Here is a 19,734-nt window from a genome sequence, read left to right as displayed (position 1 = left end):
CACTCAGAAAAGCCTATGCCCACCCATCGGCCCGTCGTGGGAAGGGGAGGCCTCCCCAGCTTGGGCACCCACAGCTGCCTAGAGCCTCCTCTCTGGAAGAACAGCCCCTTGCTGGGCGTGGACTGACTGCTTTTACTAGACTGGAAGAGAGGATGGGGAGTTTAAAAACAACAACCAAAATCCCTATTCTTTTTATAGTAGCATGTGCATTGTGGAAAAAATAACTGGAAAATGAGGAATTAAATAATGCCATCCAGAGAAAACCCCTGCTACCAGTTAGATTTGTTTTTTTCTTCCCATGACTCTTTTTCTTTGAGCAACATTTAGGTATCACATGTGCTGGCACATACCCCCATTTCCTGCTTTTATCCTGATGAGCTTAGCAGGCATTTTGAAGTGGTTCATGCTCAGCCTTTCCTTTAGGCTCTTTTTCAACAGCCATGCTCTGAGCTGTTTTATATTCCTAGGTTATAAAGGAAAGCATTTTACAAGACTTGCAGAAAACTGGGACAGAAGGTGGCCTTAAATCCTTTGAACAGGTATGTACTACTCATGTTATACCTGGTCTCTCATGTCATAAAGTTTTAAAGTTCGCATTTATAATGGGGTTTAAAAGTTTAAAGTAGTTTCCAAGGAACTGATTTTAGAGGTACTATTAGTCCATTAATGACAGTAACCTTTGCATTTACCTGTCCAGCCCCTTCATGCTGTTCATTATTCCTCCTCCTTCTCCACTCATGTCTTTCCCAAGTTATCAGTGTGTGAGAATGGGCATGTGTTACCTTTCTCTTTACCCTCCCACTTCATCAACGCCACTTTTATAAGGGGAAATATTCTTTAAGGTTCTTCCCATAGCATTTACAGGGCTCTGCGGAACCGTCCACATCACTATTAAACACGTATGCGTGCATCTTCCCTCCCAGGTCAAACACATCTATCTTCATCCGGAGCCATTTTCCATTGAAAACGGGCTCTTGACACCAACCTTGAAAGCAAAGAGGGGAGAGCTTGCCAAATACTTTCGGACTCAAATCAACAGTCTGTACGAGAAAACCCAGGAGTAGGTTAAGGTACTTATGGCTGCGAGGGGCTCAGAGGTAGCCTGCCTTGTGGGAATATGGATTAAAAACTAATCTTATGTTCATTTTTTTGTCTTTCCTCCTGTCTGTTGTTGTAGCTACTTACTAAATTATAAAACCATAGTTTCAGGGCTTTTTAAAAATATTAAGTGAGAGAACTTACCATGTGGAAGCTTAGCCTTGAACTAAATAACTCTTGTCCTTCCCATCTTAAATGTTGCTGACATTTAGGGCTACTTCTATCAAGATACCTTTCTTCAAGGTCCATTTGTATCTTTGTTCCTTCCTTGTGATCTCCAACCTTTATAAGTGTAACTAGTTCAAGGGCCAAAGTGACCCTTTGGGAATTCTTCCATATTTTCTAGTAAACCTAAATTGTTGGCAGTCTCAACATTTAGGCCTTCCAGTGTTCAAATTAAGAGAACTTTAAGTTCTGAAAAGCTGTTTATAATTCATGTTTTCTAACCATTCCACAAAACCACTAAAATTAAGTTGAGTTTTAAGCTATCACAATATTAATTAATCATATCTGTGAGACAAATTTCTTCTTTGTACTTCTGTGTCCACTGAAGTTTGTGTCCAGAAGGGAAAAGTTTGATCACTCAGCATTTCCTAAACCCTGTAGTTTCTCTGACTTGGGAAAATTTAAAACTGGGCCTATGACATTTTGTCCAAAAAGTATGTTCTGAAAGTGTTTTCTGCAGTATACCTGGTAACTGAACCTCTTCCCGACAGTTTGCTGCTGAGCTGGAAGCTGTGGGGGAAGGAGCTGAAACTCACGTCAAGTGCATTTTTCCAGTAAATGAAGCAAGCACTGAGTAACAACCTCCTGAACTGGGAATGAAGACCTATGGGCAAGCATGAAGCCTGCACAGCAGGCTTACCTTCTGGGAAGGAAGTGACTGATCTTTCCTCCCCTGACTCAGTTCCTGCTGTACCTTACACCCCTTCAACACGTGCTGCTTCCACTTGGAAATGTTCAGCATTCAGAATAAACCACTGCAGATAGTTTAAGCTGTGGTGTGTGTTTCCCCACAGACTGTGACGAGAACCAGCCTCAGACAGGACCCCTTAACAGTCATGTAAGCCAGTGGCTCTCACACTTGGCTACACACTAGAATTACCTGGGAGTTTAAAAAGATATTGAGGCCTGCGTGACACTTAAGGGATTCTGATTAACATGGTCAGGGGTACAGGCTGGGCATCAGGATTTTTAAAAGGTCCCCAGGTGATTCTAGAATGCCACCAGGTTTGATAGCTACGTTGAAGACCAGGCCTTCTTATCCCACAGCTGTGAACAATAAAATAAATACCAGTCGAACCCTAACTCCAACTGAGCACAATTCATGTTCTTTCTCCTTTATCATCCAAGTAGTCCTGAACAGTGTTCCTTTCTGGTCTCTCACCGGAATTAAGGAGAATGCTCCTGCATGGTCTTTCTAGACCCTGAGCCCAGAAGAGCTGAGGAAACATCTATTCTTGGATATTTGAAACAGAAGGGCAGGCAGGAATTAACTTCCCTCCATGTCTATCTAACTCCCACTGTCTCCCTGACCTCCTCTCACACGCCCCCTTCACTCATTCCAACTGCACCACACTGGCTGCCTTCCTGTCCTCAAACATGCCAGCCACATTCCAGCCTGTTGTTCTGCCTAAAATGCAGATACTCCCGGAGACATGTGATCTGTCCTCTCATCCACTTTAAATGTCACCTCCATCAGACTGTCCCACCTGCTTTCTTCATAATATATGACTCCATCTGACATATATTTTACTGTCTGTCCACCTCCCTACCCCTCACTGGAATGAGGCAGAGTTGTGCTTCATTCATTGATGAATCCCCAAGTGCCCTTCCCTTATTGTTAACTGTTATAAGCCAGACCCCCAAAGCTCAAGTTCCCTGCCTTGGAAAGAATTACTACTGGAATAGGTGACTACTATAATTCTACTCATGTGTTTAGAAGAGCCCCAAAAATAGCTTTGTATACTACAAAGCTACAGTAATCAAAACAGCATGGTACTGCCACAAAAACAGACACATAGATCAATGGAACAGGATAGAAAGCCCGGAAATAAACTCATGGGCCTTATGGTCAATTAATCTATGACAAAGGAGGAAAGAATATACAATGGAGAAAAGACAGTCTCTTCAATAACTGGAGCTGGGAAAACTGAACAGCTACATGTAAAAGAATGAAATTAGAACATTCTCAAACACCATATACAAAATTAAACTCAAAATGATTAAAGACCTAAATGTGGGACTGGATACTATAAAACTCCTGGAGGAAAACATAGGCAGAACACTCTGACATAACTCACAGCAATATCTTTTTGGATCCATCTCCTAGAGTAATGGAAAGAAAAGCAAAAATAAACAAGTGGGACGTAATTACACTTAGAAGCTTTTGCATAGCAAAGGAAACCATAAACAAAAAGGCAACCTACAAAATAGGAGAAAATATTTGCAAAGGATACAACCTACAAGGGATTCATTTCCAAAATACAGAAACAGCTTATACAGCTCAATATCAAAAAAATAAACAACCCAATCAAAAAAGGGGCAGAAGACGTAAACAGACATTTCTCCATACAGATGGCCAATAGGCACATGAACAGATGCTCAACATTGCTAATTATTCGAGAAATGAAAATCAAAACTACAATGAGATTTCCTCACACAGGTCAGAATGGCCATCATCAAAAAGTCTACAAATAAATGCAGGAGAGGGTGTGAAGAAAAGGGAACCCTCCTGCACTGTTGGTGGGAATTGGTGCAGCCACTATGGAGAACAGTATGGAAGTTCCTTCAAAAACTAAAACTAAGTTACCATATGATCCAGCAATCCCACTCCTGGGCATATATCCAGAAAAGCTGAAAAAACTAATTCAGAAAGATACATGCACCCCTATGTTCATGGAACCACTATTTACAATAGCCAAGACATGGAAGCAACCTAAGTGTCCATGGACAGATGAATGGATAAAGATGTGGTGTATAAATGCAGTGGAATACTACCCAGCCATAAAAAAGAATGAAATAATGCCATTTGCAGCAACATGGATGGACCTAGAGATTATCATACTAAGTGAAGTCAGACAGAGAAAGATAAGTATCATATGATACCACTAATATGTGGAATCTAAAAAAATGATACAAATGAACTTATTTAAAAAACAGAAATAGACTCACAGACATAGAAAACAAACATGGTTACCAAAGGGGAAAGAAGCAAGGAAGGATAAATTAGGAATCTGGGATTAATAGATACACACTACTATATATAAAATAGATCAACAAGAACCTACTGTATACCACAGGGAACTATATTCAATATGTTGTAATAACCTATAATGGAAAAGAATCTAAAAAGAATATATGTGTATATATGTACATATATTATATAACTGAATATCTATACACACATATATATAGATATATAGATATAACTGAATCACTGCTGTACACCTGTAACACTGTCAACCAATTATACTCCAATTAAAAAAACGTCTCCTAGGGCTTCCCTGGTGGCGCAGTGGTTGAGAGTCCGCCTGCCGATGCAGGGTACGCGGGTTCGTGCCCCGGTCCGGGAAGATCCCACATGCCGCGGAGCGGCTAGGCCTGTGAGCCATGACCGCTGGGCCTGCGCGTCCGGAGCCTGTGCTCCGCAACGGGAGAGGCCACAGTAGTGAGAGGCCCGCGTACCGCAAAAAAAAAAAAAAAAACGTCTCCTAGAATCCTGTGATCTCAATATGCCATTAATTGGGTAATTTGAGGCAAATATGTATGTCTAAAGACTCATGATTAAAGATGTCGATTTTTCACAAGGCAGTAAAGCAGTTTTTCCATAAGGAACTAAGACAATCCTTTTTCGTCAGCAAAAAGATACTTTGAGTAAAAACTATGATTTATACAGAACATCCATTGATCTTTATTTGATTTGACAAAATCTTCATTATTAAAAGACGGGTAATAAAATCTGAGCTTACATTGAATCTGCAAATTAAGTTCTATAGTATCTAGAATATTACATAAGAAATTTCAGCAGAGGGGGAGAGAGGATAAAAGCATCACATGCAGATGCTCCTGGCCAAGGGGGAACTATATCTGCAGGTGAGGTCCATCGTGTGCAGTGCATAAAAAAATCCTAGAGAAAATGCAATCGACTTACTTGGGTGAAGTGTTTTTCCTTTTGGGGAGAGGGAGCGGTGGCATCGAGGTGCAGGAATTCAAAGGTATGTGCAGAATGGCTTCTCCATTTCAAAATGATAATAAAAATATTTAGATCATGGCATTAGGGCACCTTTGAGGAAAAGAACACCTTAACCAGAGTAGGCTCATTGCATAATTCTTTAGTAATATGTACAATTTTCAAGTAATGGAGCAGACTTAGAGTAATTTTACTTCAAAAGTGGCTATCTATTTTTCTTCTCGCCCTCTGGGGCTTGATCTGTTTCAGCATCGCAGGGACACTTTTCTACACAGTTTCTAGGGAACCATCCTCTTATTCTTGAAACATCTGAGGGAGAAAATGAAACTGATATGAAAAAGTCAGATATGCCGCAATGACATCTGTGAGACCCACTAGTTCTATTGCGTCCAATTAATAAGCTTTTAGTTAGACTTTGCCACCCCCCACCATCTTTTATAAGCACAATATGTGGTTAAAGTTAAATAAATAAATAAAATTTTAAAAAAAATGTTCCTAACAAGCTAGGAAACAGATATTTCCCAAATTGCATCATCTGGGGAAGGAGCTGAAGCGGCTCAGGAGAGCCCCAGTGGAGTGGGGGCAACTTGGTGTTCACGTACATGTGTGTGACCATGAAGGAGGATGGCTCTGTCATACTTCATCTGTTCCGGGGGACTATCTCCCTGTAGCCTTTGTGAATTTTCCTTTTAGACTTTCTCTAACTTGTGCACTTCTATATCAAGCTTGCCTAAGCTGTCACATGGGTTAATTTATGATTAACCCAGTGTTTTCAAAAGAGCATCCTGGGTTAATCTTTACTTTAAAAAGGAACAATTCTTAAAAGTAAATAAAAAATCAAAAACACAGTTTCAGTTCATTAGTTTTTATAATAACTTAATAGGACGAGTCATTCAATGGGGGCGCATATAGCATGGCAGCTTAGTCATAGGCTCTGGAGCCAGACTGCGTGGGCTGGAGTCTTGGCTCCATCTGCATTTAGCGTGGCCTTGGGCACGTTGCTTAGCCTCTCCACGTTTCAGTTCCCTCACCAATACCTCGGAGGGCTGTTGGGGACCTGAATACCACAAGTGAAGCATTTCCACAAGTGCCTATCGCATAGTTAAGTATGGGGTGTGATGTTTGCTAATCATTGCAAAGACCCGATAAATACAAGTGTATGGAGAAATAATACAAAGAGCTTCTTTTTGTTGTTTAATGATGTGCCTTCCTATTTAGTTCCCCTAATGCACGTGACGTGACTGTTTATAAAAGTTATTCTTGTAAAATTTGCAGCTATTGCTGGCAGTCTTGTCCTTTAAACACCCCCTTCCACTTTCATACCTTCTTTAATGGAATCATCAAGAATTTTATCTCCATACAACCAGTATCTGAAATATTTAAAAGATTAAAATTAATTTTTTTTTTGGCTAGATGCCAATTTCGTCATTCAAGAAGAAATTCACTACTTTCTGTCACTTACCGTAAGCCTCTTGTGGCTAAAATGAACTCCCCTTTCTGTAGCCTTATCCGAGGCTCTTCAGTGCAGGGGCTCGTGAAGAAGGTTTTGATTCCTCTATTCAAAGGACAGCAGGTACCACTATAATCTTGTATTACTTTATACTGAACCTGTCATCAGTGAGCAGAAGAACAATTTAACATTAACCCATACCTGAGGTTTTTGAAGTTTGAATGTAAACTGTTAAAGGTAGATCCAAAATATGAGGCAAGTCTTTCCCTCCTGGTTCCCTATCTACCCTTTATAGAAGGTAATTACTTGATGCTTCTAATTCTCAGGCTTTTTCTTACCCTTCATTTCAAGCACATGGCTAAGAATGAAATTTTAGAAGCAGTGCTGTCCAGTAGAACTTTCTGCAGTGATAGAAATGTTTTATACTTGTGGTATCCAGTGTGATAGCCGCTAGACACATGTAGCTACTGAACACTTTTAATGTGGCTGGTGCAACCAAGGGACTTAAATTTTAATTTTATTTAAATTAATTTAAATTTAAATAGCCACATGTAGCTAGTGGCCGTTGAATTATTCAGCATCACTGTAAGGACGAGTTTCACACTAGGGAACTATATTGAGGATAATTATCTTCTGACAATATAAATTGACTACATTCCCTCCAAACCTCCAGTACAAACTATTTAAATGAAAACAAAACTAATATGCATTAAATTTCAACAAATGTATTAAGAGAGATTATTTAATAAAAGCTAACAGTTGGTTTTTACTCAAAGGCAATTTTAAAACTACACAGAAGTACAGAGCCTGACAAAAGAAAAAGAAATTAGTATCATTGCAAAAGAATTACTTACACTTCTGACTCTTTTATCTGCTTTTTGTTTCAACTGTTCTATCTGTTTGGAAGATATAAAAAAAAAAATGAAGTCTCTTATCTCAATGTTTAAAAACAGGCTTTCCTCATTTACTATAGCACAGTGACATGACAAACTCCCAATTTTCCAACATTTCAAATTGCTGACAATTTAAAGGCCGCCTTTTTTTTTTAGCATGGAAAGAAGGTCCTATGACTAAAAACTGGTACTGAAGTGGGGCCTCCTCAGTGTTCCTTCTCCAATGTCTTTATTCACAGAGCACTCCCTGTGGCCCAGGAATCAGGGAGGTGTGCTCTCTGCCCTCAGGGGGCTTCCGGGCTCCTCCCTGAGGTGAAGAGGATACAGAGACTCACTGACTCTTTAGAGAGAGGACAAACAGACTGCAAAATTCACCAACAATGAGTCTTGATTAAAATTCACCATTTCAACTCCTTTTCTCCACTTATTCAGCAAGTTTATTAAATGTTACTACACTAGATATAGCAGGGGAAATAACCTCTGCCTAGAATCTTGCCAAGTTAAGTTAAAGACATAAGATACAAGAATTAAATAAAAATGAGACCTCATGTGCTAATATGCACTAGTATATGATTAAGTGCCAAATCCAGCTGAGTCTAGAGTGGGGAGGTAAGTCTTTATGGAAGAGAGGGCACTGGAACTGGTCTGAATAATTTCCAATAAACAGGAGCTCATATGACATAGAAAAAACAGTGTTGGGGAGGAGTTAGGTGTCAGGAATGTACCAGGAATTCGCTGAGTAGACTAGGCTGATTGGAAAGGATGATTCCTGCTAGGATGTAGGTGAAAGGTAGCTTTTGGCCAGATTTTATAAAACTAAGTTAAGGAATCAGGACTTTATCTCACAGGTATGGAGAGATAAGGAATGATTTAAATAGAAGGAGGGACATGATACAAGGAGCGCTTTAGAATTAATTTAGATTCATTTGACATACTGAAAAAATTCTTATTACTTATTTTACTATAAAATGCCATTGGAGTTAAGGAGAAGTTAAGGGGAAGAAGGTGAGGCAAAAAGGCAAGACTATCTGAACAAAAATACTCACTGTTAAGCTGTACGGGTGACAGCCTTCTCTTATTGGCCAATCCAGTCCATCTCCTTTGGGGACCCCTGACCACGTAAAAACCTGTTTAAAGTTCTTCCATCTACTTCCCAAATCATAAGGAAAAACAAAGACTTCATCTAGTTGATAATATTGAATTCGATCTTTAGCCTGTGGGTAACAAAGATGTAAGATGGCAGATACATCTGTCTTAAGTGGCTTTTAGTAATATACTATCGAGAACATTTATTCCTCAAATTTGTATCATACCTAAAAATGCTTCCTCCTTGTTGTAACGTTAGAGTACACAGGAGAAATAAACACACTTATCACAATATAGGAAGAACTTGACACACAATACCAACCTTGTATGAGACCATCCAGAAAATGTCTGACAGGAGTTACTCAGGAATACGCCTAAATAAGACCAAATTTAAGCATTCAAAAACATTTATTAAAGGAGTCAGTAACTTTATTCCATGTAGAAAAAGTCCTCAATGTTCTTGCTTGTGCAGCAGAACAAAGGAATCCAGATGTAAAGAAGACATACTGATAAGGAGGTTTAAGAGAAAACAAGGGTTTATTCAGGATGGAAGGAACCGTTAGGTGGGGTGCACTAGAATGCAATGGCTGCATCCTGGGTGGCAGCAACACCTGTGTGAGTGGCCAGGAAAGGTGTGACGGGGGAGTCATCATTCTATGAAAATTATTATTTTTTAAAGCTAGCAAGTATGTGTAAGAGATCTTTCAGTTTTATATACCATTACATGTGTCTATATACTTATTTATGGAGGCATTTATATGTACATCTTATGCATATATATGTAAATATTCAGGTTTCATAAATTATATTCTAGGCATTTAAATTGTTAGCTTTTACTTAAAGGGATAAACTGGCTTAGAATTTCTGGTAGAAATTTCTAAGAAATTTCTTAGAATTTCTGAATTTCCACTGACACCTAGTGGTATAAAGATACACCATTTATTCCTACAATAAGTGTACAAATCCAGTTGATACTTACAGTGTAATAAAATCTGTAATTCTGATACATTTTAATATCAATACAATCATTTATTTGATTTCTACTGAGCAACAGAGCGCCAGTTTTAAAATAACTTCTAGATTTAGCATGGCACTTTATAAAGAGCTTTGGTCATTAGCAAAAAAACACTGTTAATCTAATGTCAACACATTATGCTAACTAGAGATGATACCTTGATATATTATCAGGGGGGAAAAGCTTTTGCAGTTACTTATAAAGTGATGTTGATTCAATTAAAATTGTCAAGCTGTAACATGACAACATGTAAGTCCATCCCCACCCAGACAGTAAAGGGTAATTTCTTTTCCCTTTTTATAAGCAAAAGCTTCAGAGTCTTCAAAATGAATTAAGAGCCTCAGAGAACAGAGATCTAGAATATTAAGAAAGAAAAAGTGCTAAGGATGAGAGTAGCTTACAAAAATAGCCAAGGCATGGTCTTTAAGAGAAGCACTCAGTGAAGATGGGGGATTCCAGCAATACTGTGTGTTAAAAGGTGACAGAGATGTGCAGTAAGTGCTACAGGAAAACGGTACAGAAGTACTTAACCTAGTCTAGGGAAAGTCAAGGAAAGTTCCTTGGAGGAAGTGACAGCTAAATTAAGTGTTGAGGGACAAGAAATTAGGCAAAAAATAGGGGGAAAGAATATTCTAGGCAGAGGGAACAACATGTGGAAAGATACAGAAGCATAAGATGTGCAAACTATTTGGTATTAGCTGGTATTGAGTGTGAATGGGGTGGGAGGGGTGGAAATGAAGCTGGAGAAGCAGGTAAGAGCAAGATATAAAAGGTTTTATTGATATTACGCTTAAGCTAAGGAGCTTGGACTTAAACCCGTACATCAGTGGTTCCCAAAGTATGCTCTGCATACCTCCTTGAGTCCCCAAGACCTTTTCTTGGAGTTCAACAAAGTCAGACAACTTTCATAATAATACGAAGATGTTATTTGCCTTCTTCATGGTGTTGACATTTGCAACGGTGGGTAAAACTGCTGGCACCGTAAGCAGGAATCAAGACAGTGGCACCAAACTGTATTAATAGGTGCTATATTCTTCACTGCTACACACCCATAATTCAAACAAAACCAAACCAACAAAAAGCCCAGTTTTACATAAAAATTTCTTGATGAAGAAATAAAAATTATTTTTATTAAATCTCAGCCCTCAAGTAGATGTCTTTTTTTTTAAGTAGATGTCTTTTTAATATTCTGTGTGACAAAATGGGAAGTACACATAAAGCTTGCCAAAGTGCTTATCTCAAGAAAAACACTTGTTTGAGTTGTGAGCTAACAAAAGCTGTGTAGCCAGCTTTTTTCATATAATGCTATTTTTACATGAAAGAATGAGTAATGTAACAGAAAAACCAACGTTATTCAGACCTTGGTATTTAGTGGATGTCTTCTCGAAAATGAACAAAGTCAGGCTGTTACTTCATATAAACAACTGAGTATTTGTTGCCAGTGGAAAAAATAAGGCTTTCAAGTGAAAATTGGAATTTGGAAAATTTATAGCCACAACTATGAGCTTGACAGCTTTCCAATATTTAAAGATTTTCCCCATAAAATTGGTAGTGATATAAATGAATGCGGCTTTTAGATATTGTATAATGAAATGTGTCAACATTTAAAAAATCTGTGTAATGCTGTAAACTACTATTTTCCAAATGACCGATGCCTGATGCCCTATGTGGGTACCAGGTCCATTCAAAGAGCAAGATAGATTGATGGATTTAAATACAAAAGAATACAAAGAGTTTACTGATGTAGTTTCAGATCTCACATGCAGCTAACCTCTCAAGAACTAGCACTTGTCAAGCTTTAATGTATTATCAAGGAATATCCACTATCATCTAAAAGACATGTTAAAATACTCCACCCTTTTCTACCTACTTATCTGAGGCTGAATTTTCTTCATATACTTCAATCAAAGCAACATATCTCAACAGATTGAATGCAGAAGTAGATGTGAGAATCCAACTGTCTTCTGTTAAGTCAGATATTAGAGATTTATACAAAAAAAACACCACTTCCTATTTTATTTTGGAAAATTTAATTATTTTTCCCAAAAACATGTTATTTTTATTAACATATAATGGATTTATTGTTATTTTAAAGTGAAATAATAAATATTCAAAGATTTTCTCAGTTAGAAAATATGGCAAATGTCAATAGATATAATACACATTAACAAAAGCTCTTTAGTGTCCTTAACAATTTTTGAGAATGTAAAAGGTCCTGAGACCAAAAAGTTTGAGAACTGCTGCTGTAAACGAAAGCTCACCAGCTGGCTGCCGGGGGGCTAAATATGTCCTATAGGTGTTTTATTTGTCCCACAAAGGCTTTTTGTTTGTTTTTAATCTGAATTGCTTGCCAATGCTTTTTCTTGGAAAAAAAAATATATATACGATCTCACAATACTGGGTGAGGATTTCCCTGTGGCACCAATCAGCTTCGTCTGCCGGGCAGCTCTGGCCCACAGACTGGCTCCCCGCATCTAGGTTACCTGCCTGGGCCCTAGTGCATTTGGGTTTACAACCCCTGCTACAGTGATAGTGAGGCTCTGAGAAGTTTTAAATAGGGAGTGGGGTAGTCAGATGTACTTTTTATATCAGAATCACAATGGACAGCGTGAAGTATATACTGGAGGTTGTGAGGTTTGTAACAAGCTAAATGTTATAAGCCCATCTGATGTCTAAAGCCTATGTGATGGCACCTTGGTAGGACAGAAGTTCCTTTCCCAATGGGTTCCCTTCTCCTCTAGTCTGAGAGGAGCCAAAATGGTTTCATGTGTGGCTTAGGCCTCTTCAACAACTCAGTGTGTGAGAGAGCTCTGCGGGAGTCATATTAAAGCAGGAATAAATCAAACGGTTCCCATGATCGCCTTTTACATGGCATGCAAATGACGTAAGGAAGCCATTTGGTAGCCAAGTTTTCATTTTGGGGCATTTATTAGTTAATCTGGTCTATTAGTTAATCAGTACTTTATCGATATTGAGGAAACAATGATAAAATTTACCTTCTCTTCAATCCATGATTCAATAGAAGTTTTGTTTCTGAGAATTATTTTCATCTGGAAATTAAATGATAAATAGTAAAATTTCATAATGTGACTGGTTCATTTAAGATTATCATCTTTACACTAACCCTACGAGGTAGTTTTTATTGTTCCACTCCATAGGTGAAGATATCAGGATAACAGAGATTAAGTAACAGAGTGTGGTCCATCTGACTCTTAACCACTGTACATCTTCACATGAATGACTACATCGATCTACAGTCAAATCTGAATCTACTGTTTAAATAAAAAATCATGTTTTATGTACTATCTTCTGAATAGGTTTTTCAGAGTATTAATAAAATATTGATATAATCCATTCAATCAGTATTATATAGATTATGCTATTAAAATCTTTTACCACTATTTTTAATCTTAAATGCATGATTAATCTATTCATTACAAGTAACAGTGACTCATTTCAGTCAACCTAGATATTTTGCTTGCTGTAAAAACTGAATATTTTCAGTCCTGATTCTATTTTTTGATTTTCCTAGCTATGGCAATTCCATTTATGTAGGTTTTTACACCACAGGATTTTAGTTTATTTCTAATATGATTCTTAATTCTAGGGATCGGGGAAAATTTTTCAAAGAATTTGATCCCAGGCTAGTAGAAAATGTGAACTATAACCAAAACCAGGTTATTTTAAAACCAAGAGTTCAAAAAGGGTTGGGTGATGCATCAGGGCCCTCAAGCCCAGCGTTTCTAATTCTATATGTCCTGCAATTCTTTGAAGTCTCGATGTGCCTTCATGGAGACAGTGTGACACAGTAAGAACAAACCTGGACTGGGAGTCCTTACCATATTCCAAGGGCCTAGCACAATACCTGGTCCACAATGGGACTTCAATGAATGAATAAACTAATTAAGCGAATGAAATGAGTCATAAGAACTATTTTTGATCCATTCAGGGCCACATCCTCCTTCTCTGTGTTCTCACTGCACTCTGTACATAAATCTATGCTATACACATGACCCTGTATTAGTTAACTCTTCACCACTCATTGTGAGTTCCCTAATGGCAGGAACCCTTCATTTTCATTCTTGTGGCCTCAGTAATTAGCAAAGTGATTCATCACAGAGTAGACATTAAATAGCACCTATATTACAGGGTTGTTATGGAGATTAAATGAGCTGACACATGTAAAAAGCCTAAAACAGCACTCAATAAATGTTAGCTATGTTATTATGATTTTGATTTAATATATGCTACTATAAAATAATAATAATTATGTTCATTGAATACATGTTTACTGAATACATGAATGGATGATCTTGGCTATGTCACTTAACCTTCCTGTGACTTAATTACTCATCTGTAAAGAAGGGAAAAGAATACTCCTCTTCGACCTCTTTTGGGGTTGATGTGAAGATCAAGAGAGACGGTGAGAAGAGCTTTCTCAAGTATAAAATGCTATATAACTCTAAGTTAGTATTTTTAAAATTAAATCAATAACCTAGAAATTCTGGCAAAGTCACTTCAAAATTATCTGACTAGTAGAAGATTAAATTAATCACCTAGATGGAATACGTAACAATAATCTCCATTTCACACTGCATACTTAAATGGAAGCTTTATCTCTTTCTCTTTACAAGTGGCCCCAATAACTTGACAACTTTAGCTAGAGGTAATAGAGGAACTTACCTGGATAAAAAACAACATCCCAACAGCTATGGTTGTTCCTAAAGCTAATCCCAAGGCAAACAAGGTGGCAGCAAATGCAGCTAATCCGAACGGAATAATCGGAAGAGGATCTCTCCGGGCTGCACTCATATCAATCTTTACCGTGTTCCACCCAAAGGAGAGCTGTAAACAATAACAACAACACACACTCGAAAATACTTGGTTGTCGTAAACAGTCATACTCTACCATTTAAAAGAACTTGGTCAAAAAGATCAACAAATGACAACTTGACACTGTGGCCAAAGCAAACAGAGCTGTTTCTAATCAATACTGTGGTTTGAACTCACACTGATATGCACGATATCATTCTTCAGTATTCTAAAACGTTTTTTGTTTGTTTGTTATTGTTCCCTCAGAAAGTGTTAGGTAGACCACACAAACATTACTACGCATGAACACCACCAATCTAAGCTGTAACTGCGTCTCCCATCCTCTCCTTGTTTTCCTCTATTTACAGTGATTTCCACAGCGACAAACATAGCCTAGCATTCAGTGGTTTCTTCCCTCATGTTCCACAACGAGAGGTTTAAAAACTAGCAAAATGTAGGCCAAATATGGCCTGCCGATGTGTACTGCCTGGCCTACAAAATGTTTTAAAATATTCAGTTAGGTACCAACATTTAGAAATTTAGTGATTTAGAAATCAGATTTCACATAAAAAGTCCAGATTTTCAGATTTTTCTTGAAAAACCGGATGATCTGACATCACCAGGCTGGATTTCCAAACATCAAGAACTGGCTGAAGTCAAACATGGGCTGCTCCCTGTGTGAAGGACCTGTGTTTTCCAGCTTACCACATCCCACCAGGCCTGTTTCCCTCACTGACCCTCCAGCCCTCTTTAGGGGCCTCCATTTGTGACGACTGAACTTTATCTCATGACTACTTGCCCATAAATCAACTCAATCAGTTGCACCTTATCTTAGAACGTGCACCTGCTCTGTGAGCCACGTTCCAGGACACTGGATTTAGAAATGAACAAAAGAACTACAACTGGCCACAGGATCGAATGGAAACAGAAAGCACTAGTATTGCCTTTTTTCTCCCTCTTCTGCCTTTTCCTCTAACTATTCTTTACCACAGCTACCAAGTTTGAAGTCCAGTAAGTTATACATAGTACTAAAATAATTGTCAACTTCAACTAGAGCATATAAGGTGAGTTTCCAGAACAAAATAATCTTTCCTCATCTTAAAAACTGTTTTACTGCTTTTTTAAAAGGAGTCCTTATTGAGGATTATAAAGTTACAAAGTTCTATTTCCCCACCTAAATTGTAGAAAGCATATTTCCAAAAGGAACTTCTTAAATAATCTTAATAACTACTATTTAAGCTGGCATGATTTTATAACATTTTCTTACCCGATTATAAAGCTGTGTATACATTGTCATAACAAAAATAAAGGCAGCATGAATACAACCCAGTGGTGCTAAAAGGAGAAACAGTGTGAACGAAGCATGATTTTGATAACCACAGCAGTTGTTGATCCAAGGACAGTGATGGTCCATCTTCATCACACACCTAACAAGAAAAATTTACATAAAACGTGAGGCAGAAAATCCTGTCTACTTTAAATAACTTTGGTCTTCAAAAGATCAAGCACATCGGAATCTAGCATGTCCATGCATGGTCACAGAGAAATTATACTTCATGGAACACAAAGAAAAATCTTTATGAGTTTTTAAACAGTGACTTCTTTTAAATTTTAAACAACACAAGAAAGGGCAGGCTTTGTAATAGCATCTGAGGAAAAGATGTCTGCTACAAGTGACTTTGTTTAAAGAAGTCTGGAGGCCCGCTGAGAGGTTCATTATAAAGAAATGAGCATAGTTCCTGGTTTTCCTCTAGCTCTGAAATGCAGTGACTGAAGTAGAAAACAACAGAGACTGAACAAAATTACTTATAAATCTCCACTGGGGTTGATGGGACCTAGCAGACGCTTGTAACTTCCTTCCTTCCTGCTCGCATTCTTTAGATGTGGAGTCTCTAAGCTAAGCAAGCTAACTCCGGAATATAAGATGTGGTTTAATAAGCAAAGTCTTACTCTGTTTCCCTTCCTTGAGGCTGCTAGAAGAAAATTTTCTTGCCTCAAACTAAACTTTATTTGCCCCTCCAATGGTCCCCCTAAACCTCAGCATTCTCATCATAAATTTCTTATTTATCACTGGACATAGGTGTTCATTAAAAAAGGTTCTAGCTTAATTCACATTTTTCATAGTGATTCTGTTTTCTTCCAATTAAGTTTTGTATATAAAACACCTGTGATAATAGGCACCTGGATTCATTTATTAGATCTGTATAAAGTGTAAATGTTAATCAACTAAATAATGGAAAAAGCAGGTCTCATTTATAATTTAGACTCAGAACAATTCTAAGGCTAGTCAAGATGACTAGTCGAGAATTAATCCTGATTTATGAAAACAACCTAACGGTGTAACTTTTTACCCTGCTCTTGGCAAGGCAAGAAGCAAAGTAAACCTGTACTTTTCTAGAAAAATCTTTTCACTTATAACAAAAAAGAGTAATACTTATCAGAATTGACAATTTAAAAGTAAAATGAAGATTATGACACTTAATTATTTTGACATTATTTATAAAGTAGCCACCTTGCAGAAAATAAAACTAGGATTGATGTGGTAGAAAGAATAACAACAAAAGACCAGTAATCAAGTTGATCAATCCCCAATGAATAGCAAAGACAGTACCTGTTACACTTTCTGCAATGATGTGACCGTGGTGCCTTGTATGCTTGGCAGACTTTACAATATTGGAGGTACATGCTATCCTGAGAATTTTCCTTGGCAGCAAAATAGAAACAAAACATAAACTTCTGGGTAATTGGAAAAGTGATGTTGCTGTTACCAGAAATTCACTATTTAAAAATATTTTAACTCAAATATAATGGCTGGAAATGCAAGTTAAAATTCAAATTCCATCCTTTCCCCATCTCCCATAAAAGAAAATCAAACCATAGTATTTATTCATAAGGCGTGACTTGTTATTACCAGGCTGTCTGTTATTTCTGAATACTTTATGGTTTAAAATAGTAGTTTCTAAAGAGTTTTTCTCAGTTATAAGGGATGTTAATATGTTACATGAAAAAAGATCCTAGAGCCAAACCACACTGTAGAATTATGAGGTGAATGATATGCAGTGTTTCCTAGAAACTTATGCACTCATCACCACCCTTCCATTTTTTTTTTTTTAAAGCAGAAGTATTTAATGAAATTGCTTTGGGAAATACTAATTTAGATCCATACTTTCAAACCAGTATAAAATAAATTCTTTGAGCTCTAAATAATCGGTGATTAGAATAATACACTTAGTCTCTACCAAAGCAAAGAGCAGGCTGTGTTTGATCTTATTGGTTGGCAGATAAGGCAAAAACTAAATATATGATTATCATGAGAGTTCACCATCTTAAGGAATCTTTTTCTTACCGGTTTCCACCCCAGAGGGACGAAGCCAGGACCAACAAACATGGCATTGAAGTAATTATAAAGAATCATGACAGTCCAATTTATCAACATGATGAAGTTCATGCTTCCTCCAGTGGTATGTAAGGGCCAATACCACAACACAGAGTCAATCATGGCCATGGTAGAACATATTGCTATAACACCAAGGGCTATAATGGGACCCCAGTGACAAAGTCTCTTTACTTCTTGTAGATTTTCAAACTTGATAACTGAGCAGAATGTACCCATTTTGGTGAGGAAGAACTCGTTCCTGTTTTTAAAGAACTATAGATTTCCTTTTTCTGTGCATACATTTCCATGTGCCACAAGTCCACGTGTGTTCCTTAATTGTCATGCCTTCACATTGTGGGATGTTAATGCAGATTACGCCATGTTCACTGTTACACACTCTTTATGTTTTCTAGGAGAATCCAGTACCTTGGTTTGAAATCCAATCTAAAGAAACAAAATGAGAAAGTTCAGTAAGACATTTTACTATGTACTGTATTTGTTAATTCCAATAATCACCTAAACAAAAGCAGCTCACAAGTACTTTACTATGGAATGAGTACCTCATCAAACGTCAAAAAGACTATTTTCGTCGCATCCAAACTTTCCTCATGTCTGAATAGCACCTAAACTGGACACGTGATTGTAAAATGGTTGTTTTTATTCTTTTGTTCCCAACTTGTCAGAGGACTGTGTCTATGCAACCGTTTAGTAAATGGTTTGAGGAGACGAAGAATTTCAGAGCTGGGAAGGAGGGCCTTAGGGTTGGCCTAATCCAGCTTCCTTCGTCATAGAAAAGAAAATGGCTTGGAGAGGCTGAGTGAGTAAACCACGGCGGTAACTCAACAGAAGCCAAGTCATCAAACTCCCTCTATGGAGTTCTAAACTGCCTCTTACCCAGTCTCGAATTACATAAAGTATGATCCAGACATGGTCTACACCATTTGCCTGCGGTTGCCCCCCAAACACTAACTTAAGGGTCTATTTGTGTCAAAGTAAAGAAGCGGGAGGGTGAAAGCAAAGAGACTGCAAGGAAGGGAGGGGAGAGATAAGTGTGTGTGAACTCAGGATCGGAGGTGTATATGAGAAGGAACATGATGAGAATATTTGAGAAAAAAAAAAAGAAGAAGAAGAAGAAGAAGTGTCTCCCGGAGCGAGGGACGGGGAAGTCAGGACGGCGAGCGCCGGGAAGATCTGTAGAAGGGTATTTCGGACTGGACTGGAGTGAGTCAAGGGAAGAAGACCAGAGGAACAGAGTAACAAAGACTTCCATGCAACAGATGCCGCTGCCTTGTGCCTCAATTTCCCGCCCGTGTCATGGAGCAGAGCGCTTAGAAATCCTCACTCAGGGGAAGAACATCTTGGTAAGAGTGGTTGGTCTCAACACTCTGGAGACTCTGGCCTCACTCGGGTGGAGCGAAGACCGCCAAAATCATGGTTACGTCCCGTGCTTTGACTCCCACCTCGGTCTGGTCCTCAGTGCCCGCTCTTTGGCCATCGCATTTCCGGGGCGGCTTGGGCTCACCCGGAGCAGGTTTTCTCAGGCTCGGGTAACTCCGTCATGGGTACCCCAGCCGAGCGCAAGTAGAAAGTAAATCCTGTGTGCTAGAGGCCGGAGTTCCGCACCAGCCTCCACCCTCGCATTGCTCCGCCATCGGCCTCGCCGCAGCTCTCCCGCTCAGGCTCAGTGCGCAGACTCCGTGACAGCCACTTCCGGGAGGTTCGCCGCATCAAACTTCCCCCCTGGAAACAAGCCCCTCTGACTTGTAGCTTGGGGAGCCGGAGCCGCTTTCCAAAACGTGGAGGGGCAAAAAA

The 19,734-nt window shown here is 38.5% G+C and overlaps 2 protein-coding genes across 8 annotated transcripts in view; one reads left to right on the top strand and one right to left on the bottom strand.

The window, feature by feature from the left end:
- ACSL5 (acyl-CoA synthetase long chain family member 5) overlaps positions 1–2,093 on the top strand; it is a 44,701-nt gene extending 42,608 nt beyond the window's left edge. For all 5 annotated transcript variants that reach the window (XM_082855073.1, XM_082855074.1, XM_082855077.1 and 2 more), the window contains exons 20-22: positions 468–539; positions 924–1,070; positions 1,815–2,093. In XM_082855073.1, the coding sequence (XP_082711199.1) occupies positions 468–539; positions 924–1,064 (213 nt within the window). In that variant the 3' untranslated portion in view covers positions 1,065–1,070; positions 1,815–2,093. The remainder of the gene's footprint in view (positions 1–467; positions 540–923; positions 1,071–1,814) is intronic.
- Positions 359–19,580, bottom strand: ZDHHC6 (zDHHC palmitoyltransferase 6). Of its 3 annotated transcripts, XR_014326762.1 has the most exons (12): positions 19,383–19,580; positions 17,893–18,366; positions 17,158–17,249; positions 15,814–15,973; positions 14,418–14,579; positions 12,731–12,784; positions 8,680–8,847; positions 7,595–7,636; positions 6,753–6,898; positions 6,614–6,660; positions 5,252–5,599; positions 359–463 (listed from the first exon to the last, which is right to left on the bottom strand). XR_014326762.1 is itself a non-coding variant. In XM_082855078.1 (11 exons), exons 2-11 carry the CDS (start codon positions 18,157–18,159, stop codon positions 5,496–5,498), a joined length of 1,242 nt encoding a protein of 413 aa, XP_082711204.1. In that variant the 5' UTR covers positions 18,160–18,366; positions 19,383–19,580; the 3' UTR covers positions 4,795–5,495. The 3 variants fall into 3 exon arrangements, 2 of the variants coding, with proteins under 2 accessions (XP_082711204.1, XP_082711205.1); XM_082855078.1 differs by lacking the exon at positions 359–463 and having other exon boundaries at positions 4,795–5,599; XM_082855079.1 differs by lacking the exons at positions 359–463; positions 19,383–19,580 and having other exon boundaries at positions 4,795–5,599; positions 15,814–15,881; positions 17,893–18,059.
- Between the last annotated feature and the right edge of the window lie 154 nt (positions 19,581–19,734).

Source organism: Leucopleurus acutus (genome assembly GCF_964270905.1).
Source record: "Leucopleurus acutus genome assembly, chromosome: 14".
Classification (NCBI taxonomy): domain Eukaryota; kingdom Metazoa; phylum Chordata; class Mammalia; order Artiodactyla; family Delphinidae; genus Leucopleurus; species Leucopleurus acutus.
This window is presented reverse-complemented; position numbering and strand designations above follow the sequence as displayed.